Below are 16,803 nucleotides of genomic sequence, written 5' to 3' on the forward strand. Positions count from 1 at the left end.
GCGTGGAATCTGAAACTACTTCGTATTCAAGAGCAGGTCGAGAATGACCCAAATTGAATCTGGATTCATAATAAATCCTTATAGACGGAGCCGCTACACATCCGAGGAGCAAAAAAAGTCCCTGTTATGACACAGGGGCGCCACCAGGAGCTGAGATGGTAAATAATACATCAGGTTTAATCACCTAATGGTTTCAAAATGTCCGGCATTTCATTATGAGCACTGTACCTCTTCCACTGCAATTATCTAATGTGAGATGGAGAGGAGGAATGTTTTCCATTAGGTTCTGTCGAGGGAGTGTCAGGATCCTCAAAATGCACGTCACGATTCTTTCAGCTGCACTGTGCGTGCATTTTTAACTTTCTTTTCAGGACAACGTGGCGTATGGTGAATTATGGATTGATGTTTGGATCCCACCTGTAATGGCTTTTATCTGAGGCTCTCAAAACTGATAACCACTTCTGCACTGATTTGGAATTTATTCAAATGACATTTTTGGTTTACATTGAACTAGTGTTCGGATCTGATTCTTCATATTGAAATACCAGTTATGACTGGTTCATGAAGTTTCATGAAACAGTATACTTCTTTTTTTTCATTTAAAACTGAGTGCGTCACCTTCAAAAAAGTTGCAAATTGCCTCATGAAGCTTCATCAGTACTCTACTATTTGTTACAGTACTTGTCGAACCATGGTCTCCAACTCTAACTTTTTTGATCCTTTTTTGTCTTAAACAAGCAACAATTAAGCAGTTAAGTTTGTATATAATCTGCTTTTGATCAATGATGAAGAAGAAAGAATAACTTGAACATGTCTTTGTTTTTAAGGCTACTTCATGTACATCGAGGCATCGAGGCCGCGGCTGGAAGGAGACCAAGCTCGCATCTTTAGTCCCGTTTTCAATGTTGCGCCCAAGAACCCCTACGGTATCGCCAACCCGCCGGTGTACTGCCTCGGCTTCTTCTATCACATGCATGGCAAACACATAGGTAAGTCGCTGAAGTCTTCAAGAATAGTTGCAGTCATACGTTTTGTGTTGTTAAATATAAGTTGATGTAGAAAAGAAACACAGACTAAAAAGAACGTCTGCCAGTACCACTTTTGAAAAACTCCTGAGGAAAAGATGCTGTCTCTCTTTGGAACTTTTTTCTATAACCTTATCTTGTTCCTACTTTCAATGAAGAAAACAGCTGGGGAAAGTTTTAAGATCGCAAAAATGCTGTGTTGTTGTTTAACTTCCTTCTCTGGGGAGCCAATCATCTCGCACAGGATGCTTGGACATGTGATGTGAATGTGTTTGGTTAGCCTTGTCAGCACAGATCGGTTCTTAAGCCTCAAAACAAGGCTTATATCATTTTCTTTTAGAGTCGCATGTTAGGGCAAGGTTGATGTCTAAGAGCGCTAGCTTGAGAAATTTGTACTATGAAGACCTTCAAAGTGAATGGTTTGCTCTCATAAGAGTACTTTAAAGCAACAAAAGGACATTAAATGCGTTGAAGATCAACAGCTTTGGTCACTTTTACCTACTTGGCTAAGTGCTATGTGTTTTAATATTTTAATTGGTCCTCTTCATTTTATTTAGTTCACAAAATGGTCCTTTTAATAAAAAGACTGAAAAGAAAGAAAAGCATTTCATGACACCACTTTTTAGCACCAGTTAGTAGGGGTTTTAGAAAATATCGATATGGCGATAAAGCGCAATATATATGTTTTTAAGATACTGTATTGTTATACAACAGTACTTTTGGGAATTCAAAACCTATTTTATTGTTTACCATAGTTATTTTATGGTTTGAAATGTGTTTAAAATGAAATACTTTTTCACAAATAACATTCAAATATAAGCTGGCCCCTAGATGGCAGCAATCATTTCATCCTAGACAGCTAAAAGAGCAATTGAATCCTGTAATGACTGAGGATGAGAGTATACAGTTGATTACAGCAGTTTTTAAAGCTGATGTTTGCACATATTTTTGTTTAAAAAAAAAAAAAATCAGTTACACCTTCGTCAAGATACTTTATACACTACTATAAATATATCCTTATTCCTACAGTATCTCCATAAACCGTAGCATTGTCCCTATATCTTGATACTTTTATCGTATTGCCAGATATGCCTTGCTAATACACAACATAAAATGCCAGCAAAAATTAAAGGGTAGTAACCAGATTGAGAAGTAAAGCAGATTTCAGTGTTTCATTACGGTTTTCTATTTCAATTACACTTCATTTTGGCCCTGAAACAAAAATAAAAAATTCATCTTCATAAACGTTCATTCGTGATATCGAAATGACCGGTTGGGCTTGAGGCCAAGTTCGCAACTAGTGTCCAAAAGTACCTCATGGCCAGGCCGGCTTCTCCACAGCTGTCTGAGGCCACTGAAGGATGTTGACGAAACATCTGGAAAGGTGGAGAAGGGGAGGTGCAGAGAGTATATATGGATAGGAGTGTTGGAGGGAGACTCAGCAGGGATATGAGAGCTCCTCCGGCTCCCTGCCGAGGTTGAGTAGGCCGTGACATTTCCAATTTGCTCAAATTGATTGCCAGCCAAAGCCTCTCTTCCCAGCCTTCCCCGTCTGTGGTGAAGCCCATGCCCAGACTGTGGGGTGTTATGATGAATGGGCTAAATGTCAAGGACTTGAAACCCAGCTCAGATCCTCCATAGCCACGCTTCATTTCGTATTCTGCCCCTGCCCCTGAGCACAAGCCCGTAGGTTTGCGAGGTTACGTAACACAGAAGCTATCTTGCTGTCTAATAATACATGTTAGGTCTTGGGTTTGTGGTTTTAAAAAAAAAGGGGGAAACCAAGTTCACCATGCAATCAGTTGGATTCTCTTCTCTCAACATCACTTATGGCATGAATCGCTGAAGGCCAGCAGCAGTCTCGCCTACATATGATGGAGATGAGCAGTACAGGCTTAATTTATCTTGAGCCGGCGGAGGTTACCTGAGACAAGGTCACGCCTAATTATGCTCAAGCTCGTCTAAATTTGCCTTTGGAGGTTGTGTCACGTTTGTTTATCGGATTATATTCACAGCCAAGTTTAAGAAGCTTCTCAGTCCAACCTTCTGAGAGACAACAAATCAGGTCTGGTTTATAAAACAAGGTGGTATTTTATTTATTTTTTCCTATTTCATGACAATTTTAAATGTTTCAGTTTGTTTTGCTTTCTGCTCTTAAATTCTTTCCAAAGCACCGTGATGCAAATAAAACATCTGTAGGGTTAGACTCGGGTTACAGCAGCGCTGATCGTTACATGTTTTATAGCAACGGTCTGACGAAGCTTCGTGAAGCAGCGTCATTATTTTGAGTCCACTAGATGGCAGTCTCTGTACTATGTTCAACCGTTCTAATGAAACATTAAATCATTTTTAAATGATGAATCATGACACTGCTTCATGAAGCTTCATCAACCCATCACTAGTTTTTTGGTAAAAAAAAAAAGAACATTGTTCATGTCCAGCTTTTGTCTAGTGTTTTATTTTTTTGAATAGAATAGAAAATGTAATAATTTACTTTTGTTACTAGTTGAGGTCTTTGTATATGTTTTCCTATGACTGAAATGTCCCTTATTATATTTTCATTTTTCTTCTGGAATTAAAGGAACCATTTGGAATAAAAATCAATTTCCTCATGTCATGGCACTATTACACTTATTTTGTTGAATTGTTTTCCTAATATCTCCCTTCTTATTAGGGATATTTACTTCATAATGCCTTATTTACTTATATAAATAGTAAGTAACATTGGTCCTTAGAACATGCAGGTCTGCACACAAGACCTAACATGGTGAACTTGAGGCAGCTGCTGTAGAAGTCTTTTGCTGACACTGACTGCCATTGATTTTCTTGCAATAGGTGAAATTGTGTTATATCCTTATTATATGAAGCCTGTAGCATTCTCAGAAGTGGCCAATAAGTCAAAGAAGTGAAGGGCCATGTTTCAGAATTGCAAAACTGGAGATAAAGTTTCTATTTTTATAACATACAAATGTTCCTGTTTGAAGTTAAGTTGGTAAAAATGCCATTCTTCAAAGTATCTGTCCATGATGTGAAAATAATATACCATAATTTGAACAGAAGCATATTTTTTAATCTGTTAATTCATTACAAGCAATACGTGTTACAAGGCAATATAATGGGTATTCTGTCAGACCAGTGAAGGCGGCCATAAAAATACATCTTCTAATATTTGCCAAAATCGGAAAATATATTTCCATTGATAAATGTCTGGAACTATATTAAAGATTATGTTAAACCAACAAATAATTTGTTTGACCTCAATAAAAGTAGGTCAGTTAAAAACACTTAACTTGACACACTGCATCTTATGCATTATTGCCGTATTAGTGCAGGTTCTGAAAATAAATCCTTCCTTGCTGTTCAACTGTGGTTGGCTTTTGGTGAATCATCGCTACATCTTGTTCCGGATACTATCGCCTTCCTCTGCACATTACCTCTTCCACCTGTCTGTCTCGCTCTTGCACTTTCTGCTGGAGCGTCAGCCGGTAGCTGTTAACCCGGTAAAAAAATCTGTTGATAAGCTGCAAGATCGTACAAGTCACAGTGCTAGCAGCTTATTTTCCTGGAAATTATGTTAGTTGTATCCAGGTTTCTTATCTGAGCACAATCTCTTCACATTGTTAGGTTGATTCATTGATATATATATATATATATATATATATATATAATAATTTTTTTAATTATGAACAAGATGGGTAAAGGTCAAGATTGTGTTTGTTCGGTTGGATCCTGTTTGGACAACTGACCTTTCAAAGTGATTGTCGACATAGAGGAATTCATGGATTTTTATACTATAACAAATCAAACTGTTCAGTATTGTCAGATGGCGTGAACAACAAATCTTGGATGAATATTGTTAAATAAAAAACTGGAGTTCCCAGTTTTAAACAAGCAGGAGAAAGAAGGACGTGAAGAGGATGTGTTAGACAGGTCAAGGTGGAGGAAGCTGACTGAAGTTTTTTTTTCATGCCAGTACTTGTCTTGAGTGTCGATTCTATCTACACCTTTCGCTATCAACTAGATCAAAGCAAGGATGCACCAGCTGGTTCAGCAAGAATCCTCAGAACCCCCCAAACACTTGAAACAAAAGATGAAACTACAGGCCTCACCTCTTGTCGTGCTGCTTTCGGAGGGAAAAAGAACACACTGTGCTGATGAGAAAAGGCGAGCGTTAAACCTTGTTCACATTTCATTGAGGACATGATGAACACTAATGAGGCCCCTCGCTGAGATGAAGATGCATCAAAACAGAGGTTGCATTCTTCGCAGACGTCTTTGCTCAGCGGCCGTGTCAGCTTAACGGTGCTTCTGAAAACACGCAAATCTAACCTGACATCAGAGCGGTGGTCCTACTGAGCGTCTTTACCGTGTTGATGCACGTCATCAGTTTCTCCTGCCCTCTCGTATCTCCTTCACATCCTCTATTGGCTATAAAAAAAAGAAAAAAAAAAGACAATGAGTGGAGAAGAGGATACAGTGGTTGCATCCAGTGTCGTCATCTGACAAATTTTTATCAAGGCCGAGGGCCATACAAGATCCATGTCTTCCATTTTGACCAGCGTGCAGTCTCAGTAAGAGTCTGTTTTTACCCATTATTTCATTAGACACTTAGTCATATTTTATTGAAAATAAAGTGTTGCGTTTTGGACTTGCTGATACCAGACCAGTTTGTCTCTTTTTGTTTATTTTTTTAAGAGCATTTAAGTGATTTAGACTTAAGTAGTTAGTATCTGTAGTACATTAAAGTTGAAACATCACTTTACAAGTGCGGAAAAAAACAAGCATTTTGTGACAGTGATGAGGAAAATAATTATTTTGCAGGAAGAAACCTTGAGTAGAACCAGGCTCAGGGTGGAAGGAATGCTTGGTGGGAGAGGAGAGACAGGGGGATGGAGAGAGAAGGACAAGGAGAGCAGGAGAGATATGGAGTTTAGTGCCCAAAAAAAAAAGGGAGGCACAGGTTCAGAGTAAAACTTGATGTAGAAAAGTTTGTATCCAACGATTGTTTGTAACTTTGGGACTACTTTTTGGTTTGTCCTTTTTATTTTCAGTCTCATAACCCAAAGAAAAAAAATGTATATATATATATTTTTTAAACAAAGTACTTCAAGACCAGTGAAAAGTACAAAAAGCTACTACTTCCTGTTTGATACAAACTTTCAAATACATTTTTTTTATACACGGGCAGTTAACGATTACACATTTTTTAAAGGTCAAATAAATGAAAAAAAAAAACCTCTCCGCCTTTTCAGTGGGCGGGGCTTGAGCACGATGTAAATATTTGAATTAAAAAGGGGGTTTTGTACAAACAGACAAATACTGATGAGTACTATTTACTATTTAAGTGTGCTCAAGACCAGAGAGTGTTGAGATCAAGATAAGACCAAGACCAAGATAGACCTAAACTTTTTCATACAAAAAAATGATACTATTTACACAAATATTTGCTTAAGTTAGAGAGCATCGGCATCATATTGGAATAGGGGTTACATGAAAAACAAACTCCCGTTGAATGTGAGTGCGCATTACTGAATAACAGAAGAACCAGTCCAATAAAGCTCAGACTTCCGGCACTAAAAGGGACGCTAATGGACAGAGAGCAGCTAATGCAGACAGTTAACCATACAAACGCTTTATTGCCCCAAGACAAATTGAAAGCTGTGTGATTTACTGGCAAGAGTAGCTGCCAACAATATGGCCCAAAACGGTCTTGTCTTTGGATTTGTGTGTTTGGCAGCATCCGGAACACATCACCTAGAGATGCTTACCTTTAGGCTAAATGTCTGTAAAAAGATAATTATTTGAGTTAGGATGTTGTCCCTGTCACTTCATTGACAGTGGGACTGTAACAGGAAATATTAGATTTAAACACAAGGCTCTGATTTAACCTGTGTTTCAAAAAATAAAATTTGGTCTTTTGAAATGTTCTAATCTGCTGCTATTTCCATTGAATTCGTTGATGAAAAATGCTATTTTTAGAGGCACCACCAAACGCCATTTAACATTTCCTGAATGTAATCACATTTTTTTTGTAATATAATACTATAACAATATAAAATATAATTTATTTAATACTTGTTAGGGCTGCCCAAGCTTTTCGGAAGAGATAAAAACATATTTTGATGAAACAAGCGAGGGAAAAATGTCTGAAAATAAAAACATCCGTATGTTAAATCAGTTAAAAATATGTATTTTGTATATTTATATGTATTAAAAGTAAATGTATTAAATATGTATTTTATTAAAAAGTATTTTTCTGGTTCAATTATATCGTTTATAACTGAGGCGATGGGTCGCATTATATCTACTGAAGTTTCTGGACATGGCTGCTTTAAATAAACCATCTATAATCATTTCTGATCTCCATGTCCACACCAGAAACCCTCCAATTGGTTGCCATCATTCACATTTCTGTAGCAGAATTCATAACTTTTGTTTTTTCTTATGTCTCCATGATTCAAAGATGATTAAGAAGAATTATGACAGTAGTTAAACATGTAGTTAAAGTGGAATTTATTGTATATTTTATATTGTCATTCATCATGATATCATTTGTATTTCAATCTGTAAATGACGAGACCATGTGTCAGATTCTATCTTAAATTTTACAGTTCACAATAAAGCAAAAATCACTCGTAAGTTCAGTTTATTATTTAATGATTGAGTTAACGACAACATTAACTTTTAGGAGGATGATTCCAGAAGAGAATTTGAATGGTTACAGAATGCTTTACTCGTCAGAGGAAGTCATGAAAATACAGATGGCGGGGTCACTGTTTCTTACTGCTTGGAATTATCACAGCTTTAAAGACATTTTCTTATTCCTTTTTAAAAACATACACACACTAATACTAGACTGATTGACAGCTACTAATTTCAATATGTAAAAAGCCGTTAATGTTCAATAAATAAACAAGCTAGAAACAAGCTAGAAAATGTTCCTTCTTCATTTTATCAAAATCTTATCAAATCTACAGATTATTTAAAGTGCAGATCAAACCCTGATGAAGTAATGTTGGCAACAATAACTAAAGATCCAAAAAACAGATGAACACAATCAGGAAATGTTTTATAATAGGGAAAGATTATTATTTTGTCTTCCATCTGGATCCAATAAAGTGATAGTTCAAACTTCACTAATTTTCTACTCGACTAAAGGTTGGGATTTTCAGAGTAATTTGTTCTTTTTTAGAGTTACAGTCAATAATATAAGTTCATTTTAATGAAGCAACTGGAGCTCACTCATCTTCGTCTTCATTTTTGTCCAAAAAGACACTTAAAAACAACCAAATACCTCCATACTGCTCGTCTGTAACGTCCATTTTTTATTGAAGACTCGGCAAGAGGAATTTTTCCTGAAATAATCAAACAATTTTATATTTTAAGTTGTTTTTAGCGGACGCATCTAGGCCATCAGCGTAAATCTTGCGCATGCGCACTGACACTTTACAATTTGTTTCAATAAGGAAATATGTCTGGCAGGGACTAACTTTTGCTACAAACAAACTTAAAATATAGTCTTATTAAGTTTTACGTTAGTCTTTTTTGATGAAGATGAAGTCAAAGAGAACTCAGCTCCAGGCACTACATTAGAATGAACATACATTTTTTCCTACTATCCAAAAAAGGAATAGATTACTCCCAATCCCAATAATCCCAACCTTTAGTCGGCATGAGGGTGAATAGAAAATGAGTAAAATTAGAATTTTGGATGAACTGTAACTTTAAATTGGGCACCAGCCTTGGTGGTCCAATCCTTAATTCATAATCTACTTTAATTTTTATCACTAGAGCAATTTCTAGAGCACACAACTTTTGATCATGAAACATCGGTTTGATCCCTGCACTTTTTTTGTCGATATTTTATAGATCAGGTTGTGTTGCGGCTGCTGTAGCAGACTTGCGCTCCTCAAGGCTTCTTTCTTTATCTAGTAAAGGCATGTGTTCTGGTTACATGACTCATGTACTTACAGTATGCTGTAATGGCTTGTTATACTGCATTGTGTAATCAAGATTGTTTGAATAGCCACTGCAAGGTCGTATCAACACTTTACAGCAAAGATTATGCAGAGATTGATTTGTATTTTGTTGCCACGAATGTGTTTATTTTTTACCATGTCCTTTCCAATGATCTGTAGGCTCCTTTTCCTTCAGAATAAATGCACAAGCCAAAAATCTGGATCTAATTTTAAATCATAATCATTTTAAGTCTTTCTGTCTAATGTGTTCTGTAAATGTTGTTTAATATGTCCTAAATATCGGAACTGTGCCTTATTTTTGCGTGTACCTGTGTCTGTTCTGATCTTTTCTTTTGTCTCGTCATGCAGGGACTCTAAATGCCTTCCTCAAGCAGAAGAGCCAGAACCCCCCCGAAGGTCCCGTATGGTCTCTAAGTGGTAACCAAGGTGAGCGCTGGAAACAGGCCAAAGTCAGCATCCATCCAACGACCTCTTTCCAGGTAAGACACAAAAAGTAATCATCCCGACTCGAAAGCTGCCATCTCTTCTCTCTTCCGTCTGTGTTTTTATATTGAAGAACCGGTTTTCCTTGAGGGCCTGCATATTGATAAAGCATTTTCACGAGCCATGATATGAAGCAGAGAACGGATGGGAGTCATCGACATCGAATGCAATTGAGAAAACAATATCATTCACACTTTGCCATCAGGAAGGCTAATCTTTGCAAGAAGCTGTTATTGAATTCCGCTTTCCATCTTTTTTTTAACTGCGGTAGTTGAGAAAAGTAATTATAGTTTCTGCAGAACTTCTATACGGCTTTTTGTTTTCACTCGTCTGTCACAGCAAGCTTTTTTTTTAGTTTTCAAGTTCACTGCAAATGGAAAGAATAGCTTTTTGTATTGAAAAGGAATTGTACTAAATACCAACATTAGTTCAAACAAACTCTAACAAATTTTGATGTAATCCACTTCCAACTTGTTTTGTCGTTTACCAGGTCGTTCTGGAAGGCATCCGAGGACCAGGTATTGAAGGAGACATTGCAATTGATGATGTCACGCTAGAGGAAGGGGAGTGTCGGAACCCTCCTCCCAGTGAGTACCATCACATTTACACCCTCCCTTATCAGACCGACCTTCAGATTAGAGCTCTCACTCTCTTACTCACTGGACAAGGTCGAGATTTACAAGAAGGATCTAATCTGAGTCAGTGTCAACAATGAACTATAGTCTCCCGGTTGGCCAGTTGCCATAGAAACCTTTTCTTTCTTTTTTTTTCTCATCACAGGATTGATAGCTGTGCTGGCAGAGCGCAGTCGTGTCATGTCTGTATAGATTCTGAGTGATGCCACTTCTCGCGTCCCTCCAGGAGCTTTACATTAGAAAAAAGAAAAGTCAAAATTAAGTTCGGGCCATATTTAAAAGTTGAAAGTAGTTTTCTGGGTCTCCTGTCAATTAGCAGTTCATCACAATATGATTCCCTTTCATGGGGATTTTTTCATTTCCTCAAAGCTGAAAATGATCAATACTAGACACATAACTCAAAGAAGCCTGTGGACTGTAATCAATGCTCTGGAGTCTCCGTTGTTTACTTTCTTAAGTGGTAAACAAAGACGGAGGCCTTGAAAAGTAAAGCAATTAAAACCAAACCGATGACAGTAAAGCAAGTCGAGCTCAAAATTGTATTTGTTTCCATTCTAAACACACACTTATTAAACTTCCCGAAAGACTGCACATTGTTAGAGATTGTATAACAACAATAGGACGAACTTGTCTTTTGAAAATCCAGAGTAGAGAAAGAAATGACAAGAACGATCAAATCAATACACTTCTATTCGTGCGGAGGAGTTAAAGTCGTTTGTCATATTGAATAAATGAAGAATAAAACAAGTGTCAAACTCAAGGTCCAGGGGGACAATTCTGGTTTAATAAGTCCCGTCGTAAGGTTGGCTGAAAACCAAAGTAGACTGATGTTCACATTGATATTGTCACCTACAAAGATGGCAGTGTTTAAGATAAGCTAAGGAACAGATTAAACAGAGACTTCCTATAAGAGTAAAACGGACGTGACTTAAAGGAATATCATTGGAGTGTTTGGTGAAGGACTATAGTTAAGATGAAATAAAGAAACTCCCTTCTTGTCTAATGACTATTTTAAAATGACTTCTCATTGGTAGATTATAATATTTCTAATCATTAACTAATTATAACTTAATGTATTCTATGCATTAAGCAGACTTTGTTCTTCAAAACTAATTACAACATCTTTTACCCATTCACAGACTGATGGGAGTAGGCTGCGACCCAGGTGCAATCATGGTTAATCCTCTTGCTCAGAGACACAATGACACAATCTTATCCCAAAGCTGGGATTCAACCCACAACTTCTCAGGCCTCAACCACTCAATACAATCTGAGCTATGTCGCCCAGCATTACCGTTTCAAGAAGCTTCGTCAGCCTATCATCAGCTACAAGATTTGATTCAATCCAGTGTTTTTTTTACTTTTCACCAATATCTTGAATTGAAAGTCTTCTTTAGTACATCCCAAAGATTCTCAATGGGTTTAGTAGTAAACTGTGGTGACCTTGCCATGTATTACCACCATTTGAACCCCATAAATCCTGGCATTGTCCACTAGGAATATGCCTGTGTCATCAGGAAAGATAAAACTGATCAATAATCTTCCATTAAAAGCTTCATAACAATCTACTCAGTAAGGCGGCATCTTATTTATGTATTTATTTATACCCTGGCAATAGACCTCTGGTGTTGCATCTTTAACTATAAATCATTTGACGTGCCGGTTATGTCATGTCATTAAAATCATGCGTAGGAAGCCATTTTTCCATGGTGTCATTGACTTCTGGCCTAGATGTGGACAGGAAGTACAGCATTAGCTGCTTCGTTCAGCCGGTACTATTATGTATTAAGAAAGTAAAACACTTTGATTAATATACAGTAACTCACCAACACACCCGTGGTCAGGAGCTTGGAATGTGTCAATAAGAAGACCGCAGGTAAGATGGTCCAGTCCTGCCGAGATGCAGTAAGAAGCCAAGGGAGACTGCAGTAGATTAAAACACTTTCTTTCAAAAAGCTGGTTGAGGTTACTGAAAGGTCAAAAAAGAACATCTTTGAAATGCACTCCTGGCCAAAGGGCAGGTCCGGGGCAATGCTGGAGCGACTATATTTCAAGAAAAGAAAATACATTTTTTTTACTGGATTTAGTTGACGTAAACGTTAAACTGTTCATCTGTGAAATTTTTACCTGATTACATTTCCATACCATATTTCTTGGACTATAATGCGCACTTAAAATCCTTAATTAAAAAAAAGAAAATCGACATTGCACCTTATAATCTGGTGCACGCTATGTATTTGTCCTGGTCTGTCTTACTGATTGAATGTGGTAAACGGCGCTACAAAATCTCTCCTAATGTTTCAGTACAACTTTAGTGAGCTAAGATGCCAGAGTAATACTGGAAAGATGGAGTAATACAATGAAGTCAAAGTAATACTACAAAGCTGAAGTAATACAAGGAAGTCGGAGTAATACTACAAAGCCTTAGTAACACTGGGAAGCCAGAACAATACTACGTAGCCGGAGTAGTACTACAAAGCTAGAGTAATACTACAAACCTGGAGTAATATTACAAATCAAAAGTTATACTATGAAGCCGAAGTAATAGTACAAAGCCAGAGTAATACTACAATGACAGTAATACTGCAAAGCCAGAGTAATACTACAATGACAGTAATACTGCAAAGTCAGACTAATGCTACGATGTTATAGTACGAGTAATACTGGGAAACCAAAATAATACTATGAAGCAAGAGTATTACTTCAAAGTCAGAGTAGTACTACAAAACCAGAGTAATACTGGGAAGCCTGAATAATACTACAAAGCCGGAATAATACTACGAAGCCTGAGTAATCCTGGGAAGATGGAGTAATTATATGAAGTTGGAGTAATACTGGGAACCCTGAATAATACTACAAAGCCAGAATAATACTACTAAGCCGGAGTAATCCTGGGATGATGGAGTAATACTACAAAGCTTTAGTAATACTATGAAGTCGAAGTAATGCTATGAAGTTGGAGAAATACTAGAAATATGGAGTAATATTTTGAAGCTCGAGTAAAACCACAAAGCTAGAGTAAAACTACAAGGCCAGAGTAATACTATTTACAATCCGGTACGTCTTAGGTATGAATCAATATCATTGAAATTGTGACTATTGTAAAATACAATAATTGTCCAAAATGTTTTTCTAACAAGTTACTCAAACTGTTTAACCAGAAGTTTAACTCTTATCTCTTTGAATGTCTATCCTTCAGATCCAAGTGCGTCAGCTCGGTACTTTCCCTCCCATATATGGCTGCCGTGTGTCACCATAGTGATGATCGTACTGGAAGGTCAAAGGTGACCCCTCTCTCCATCGTGTCTGAGGCCAACATCCAGACCCCGCCGTCTGAGAGCTCTTCCCTCGGCATCCAATCACCAAAGATTCATGCATCTGAAAGGCAGCACGGACCCTGTGACAGGGACTCACGTGGAGGATTGAAAAAAAAAAAAAACATCTATTGAAAGAAAAAAACATAAAAAGTAATAAAGAAGCGTTTTTATTTCATTTTTTTTATTTTGGAAACAGACCTCTTCAACAGTGCTCCTCGGTGCCGGACTAGCACAAAAGTCGGGGTCTTGAGGAAACTTGCTCACATGCATCGAGGGAGAAACAGTTTGTAAAGCACAAGAACAAATTTCTTCAACGACAAAAAAACAAACAAAGACGGCAGAGAATTCAGACTGCGGACTTTTGAGGAGGAATTGATTTGCCCGCTTACATGACCTTCCTCCGCGTAACTTTATCTTCATTTCTCTGTGCACCAGATGCCAACATGACTCCAGCTTGGCCTCATTTCTTTATCGCTTGGTGCTATTACTGAAGAAGGATTTTTAAGTTCCCCCTGTAGCTGTCTGTTTCGTTAACACTGTGCTCACGAGAAGAATGGTGGCAGAAGATAAGAAGGAGATGTACAGAGAGAAGACGTGTATATAAGGAAGAGAGAACGGAGGCGAGAGGTCCAGTCGTGGTGACCCGACATCAGTTGGCGCTCCGCCTGCGAAAAAAAAACCGAAGCCACTTTACTTTCTGCCATGAAACAAAGTGCCTTCAGATTACAAACTGAATCGTGAGCCTGAGTGTGAACCAACGTCGACCTGATCATCTTTTCCTCCGATGGGCTATTTTCTACATGTTTCCATTGCCTCACAAGTGCTGATGGGATGTCTGCTCAACAGAGCTACAGGCGGGACATTTGTCGGGCATGTGCATGTGCCTACTTGAAGCTGAGTACGAGGGGCGGCCAGCCGGGCAGAGCTGGCAGACCACGAGCACAGGTTTGGTGGAAAACACGGTTTAAAAAAAAAAAGCAGTTGCAACAACAAAGCAGAGAATTTCTTTCTTTTTCTTTTTTTTTTCTTTTTTTTAAGTAAAAACCGAATAAAGACACACAGTGGAATGATAACTCCGCTCTCTCTTCCTGTATCCCTTCATCCCTGCAGGCATTTTTACCAGAAGAAAAACTGCTGAATAAAACATTGTTCATGGAGGAGAATCCAAAACTCTGCAGGTGGTGAACTGACAGACCCCCAGATATCCTCGACCATTTATATGGAACAATGTGAAGAACAAAAAAAAAAGAATTAAATAATAATAGTCATGATATTTTAATACTCTAGCGAGAATGTTTCTCCGCTTTTACACAAACTGTGAAGATGGACTTTGGAAGATCTACCTGAGACCATTACCTTAACCAGCGGGGGTTTTTCAACATGTATTGTTACAAAAAAAACAAAAAACAAAGAGGGAGAGAGAGAATCCTTGTTGGTTATGACAAATATTTTTTGTTTTGTTTGTTTAATTCAGTTTAAAAATAACTTTATTTTATTTTCCTTGCATCGCCCAAGTTGAAACCAATTTGGTATCTGTATAACTTGTAAATGTTAAAGAAGTTTTATTCAAAAATGTGTTATGTTGCAGGACAGGAAGCACAACAATTCTTTTTTTTTTTTTCTTTTTTTTATATATTTCTCAACACGTGACCTACTCCCTCACACTTCCGACAAAGTGCAGGAGGAAGAGCTTGAGTAGCTAAATGTCGCTATGTAGCGTCTGGAGTGTGACCGAGTGGGTCCATGTGGGAGCAGCTGTGTAGAATAGGTGTCATGAGATACATGTAAAGTTTTCAAAAAAAAATCCATCAAATCAAAGCAGAATAAACCGTCTTAATGTGCTCTCCTTCTATTTAAAGTTGCTTTTATTTCCGTATGAAACCCAGATCACGATGAATGTATGCAGTTCTGGGACCTTGTTTTCATAAACTTGAGAAATATATGTGTTTTTTTTATTTTTTATTATAAGTTATTATAAATCAACTTTCTTGGCTAATATTCCGGCCCGCGAACAATAATACAGGCCTCCGTTGATGGTTTGTGTTTCATCATAAATGAGCGTGAATTGAACGTATGTACAGTATTTCAAATAAAGGTGCAATAAACAAACGAGATTTGGTCAAATGTTGCTGACGAACAAGAAGTGAGAATCGCTTTAAACTATTTATCAATACATTCATCTCACTTAAAATGCTGGTTCAGGATCCTACGTAAAGGTTTACGATCTTCAGACGTCCGTTTGTCAGACCATTGTGTTGCGTTAATGTTGTGTCCATCAAGCTGCTATGAAGGAAAAGTTTATCTAATGATTTATGCTTTATTTTGCTCCACATTTTCATTAAAATTTAGATATATTCAGTCACAGGTAGAAGACTTTCTAGCTGACAGCCAAACATCCTATAACAATTGGATTCTGAAATATTGATCTTGTCTCACCTGTATGTAACTTGTTTTTTATTCCTTTCAAATCTAAATGTGACTTTTTAACCCCTTGTCTGCGTAATAATACGTTCAAATTGAATATTGTCTGTCATTTCCTGTTTTTTTCTTACAAATAATTTCAACCAGGAAATTTGAATTAATTTTTTAAATATTTCTGTTTTTGGTTGAAATACCTAACTTCACAAACTTATTCATGGGCGATGATACATATTTTTGTGTATTTATACTTTGTCTTATAATACAATTAATAAAAACTTAAAATTGCCAAAAATTGAAAATCAAATTACGAAATTTTCTGACACATATTATATGATTCATGACGCATATATGCGACAATAAAAATAATTTCTTAACCTTTTAGTGCTTTTGTTTTCCTGTTGAGTCTTGTTATGTTTTGACAATTGTTGTTTTAAGATAAAGTGGAAACACTGAGACGAGTCATGAACTCATTAAATATAGAAGTAATAATTAACATGAGGAAATAATAATAATAATAAAAATTCCCTTCATAATATGACGAACAACGCAGCCTATTTTATTTATTTATCTTGTCCATTTCAGTCTATGATCGTCACTTTAACTTTATTTTAGTCTTTGACTAGAACATTTATTCAACAGATATATTATGAATCAAATCTAAATGATGTCTGTAACTCACCACGTCCTACCATAGGATGCTGTAGGGTTGACCTGTTTTCTCAGAATCATTTCCATGATGTTTCCCATTTCCTCTCTGTGTTGGACTCAGCCGTTCATGTCTACCTAAATGAACGTATTTTGACAAAACTCTCATCTCCGTGTGCGTCAGGCGAGCGGCTTCAAACGCGCTCCTGCTCTCACAACAAAAGCCTCTTCAAAGTTCAATTAGAATGGATTAACAGTGGAAATGTTGAACCGATGTCTGACTTTTTTTTTTTTTTCT

General features: G+C 37.1%; 1 protein-coding gene across 3 annotated transcripts in view; it reads left to right on the forward strand.

Annotated features, from left to right (window-relative positions):
• LOC148062307 (MAM domain-containing glycosylphosphatidylinositol anchor protein 2) overlaps positions 1-16,437 on the forward strand; it is a 232,611-nt gene extending 216,174 nt beyond the window's left edge. The window contains exons 15-18 of one of the 3 annotated variants that reach the window (XM_087812224.1): positions 828-989; positions 9,353-9,483; positions 9,978-10,074; positions 13,322-16,437. In XM_087812224.1, the coding sequence (XP_087668350.1) occupies positions 828-989; positions 9,353-9,483; positions 9,978-10,074; positions 13,322-13,410 (479 nt within the window). In that variant the 3' untranslated portion in view covers positions 13,411-16,437. The remainder of the gene's footprint in view (positions 1-827; positions 990-9,352; positions 9,484-9,977; positions 10,075-13,321) is intronic. The other 2 variants (XM_087812225.1, XM_087812226.1) reach the window with 2 other exon arrangements.
• The last annotated feature ends 366 nt before the right edge of the window (positions 16,438-16,803 follow it).

This window comes from Callionymus lyra, chromosome 17 (assembly GCF_982586985.1).
Source record: "Callionymus lyra chromosome 17, fCalLyr1.hap1.1, whole genome shotgun sequence".
Classification (NCBI taxonomy): Eukaryota; Metazoa; Chordata; class Actinopteri; order Syngnathiformes; family Callionymidae; genus Callionymus; species Callionymus lyra.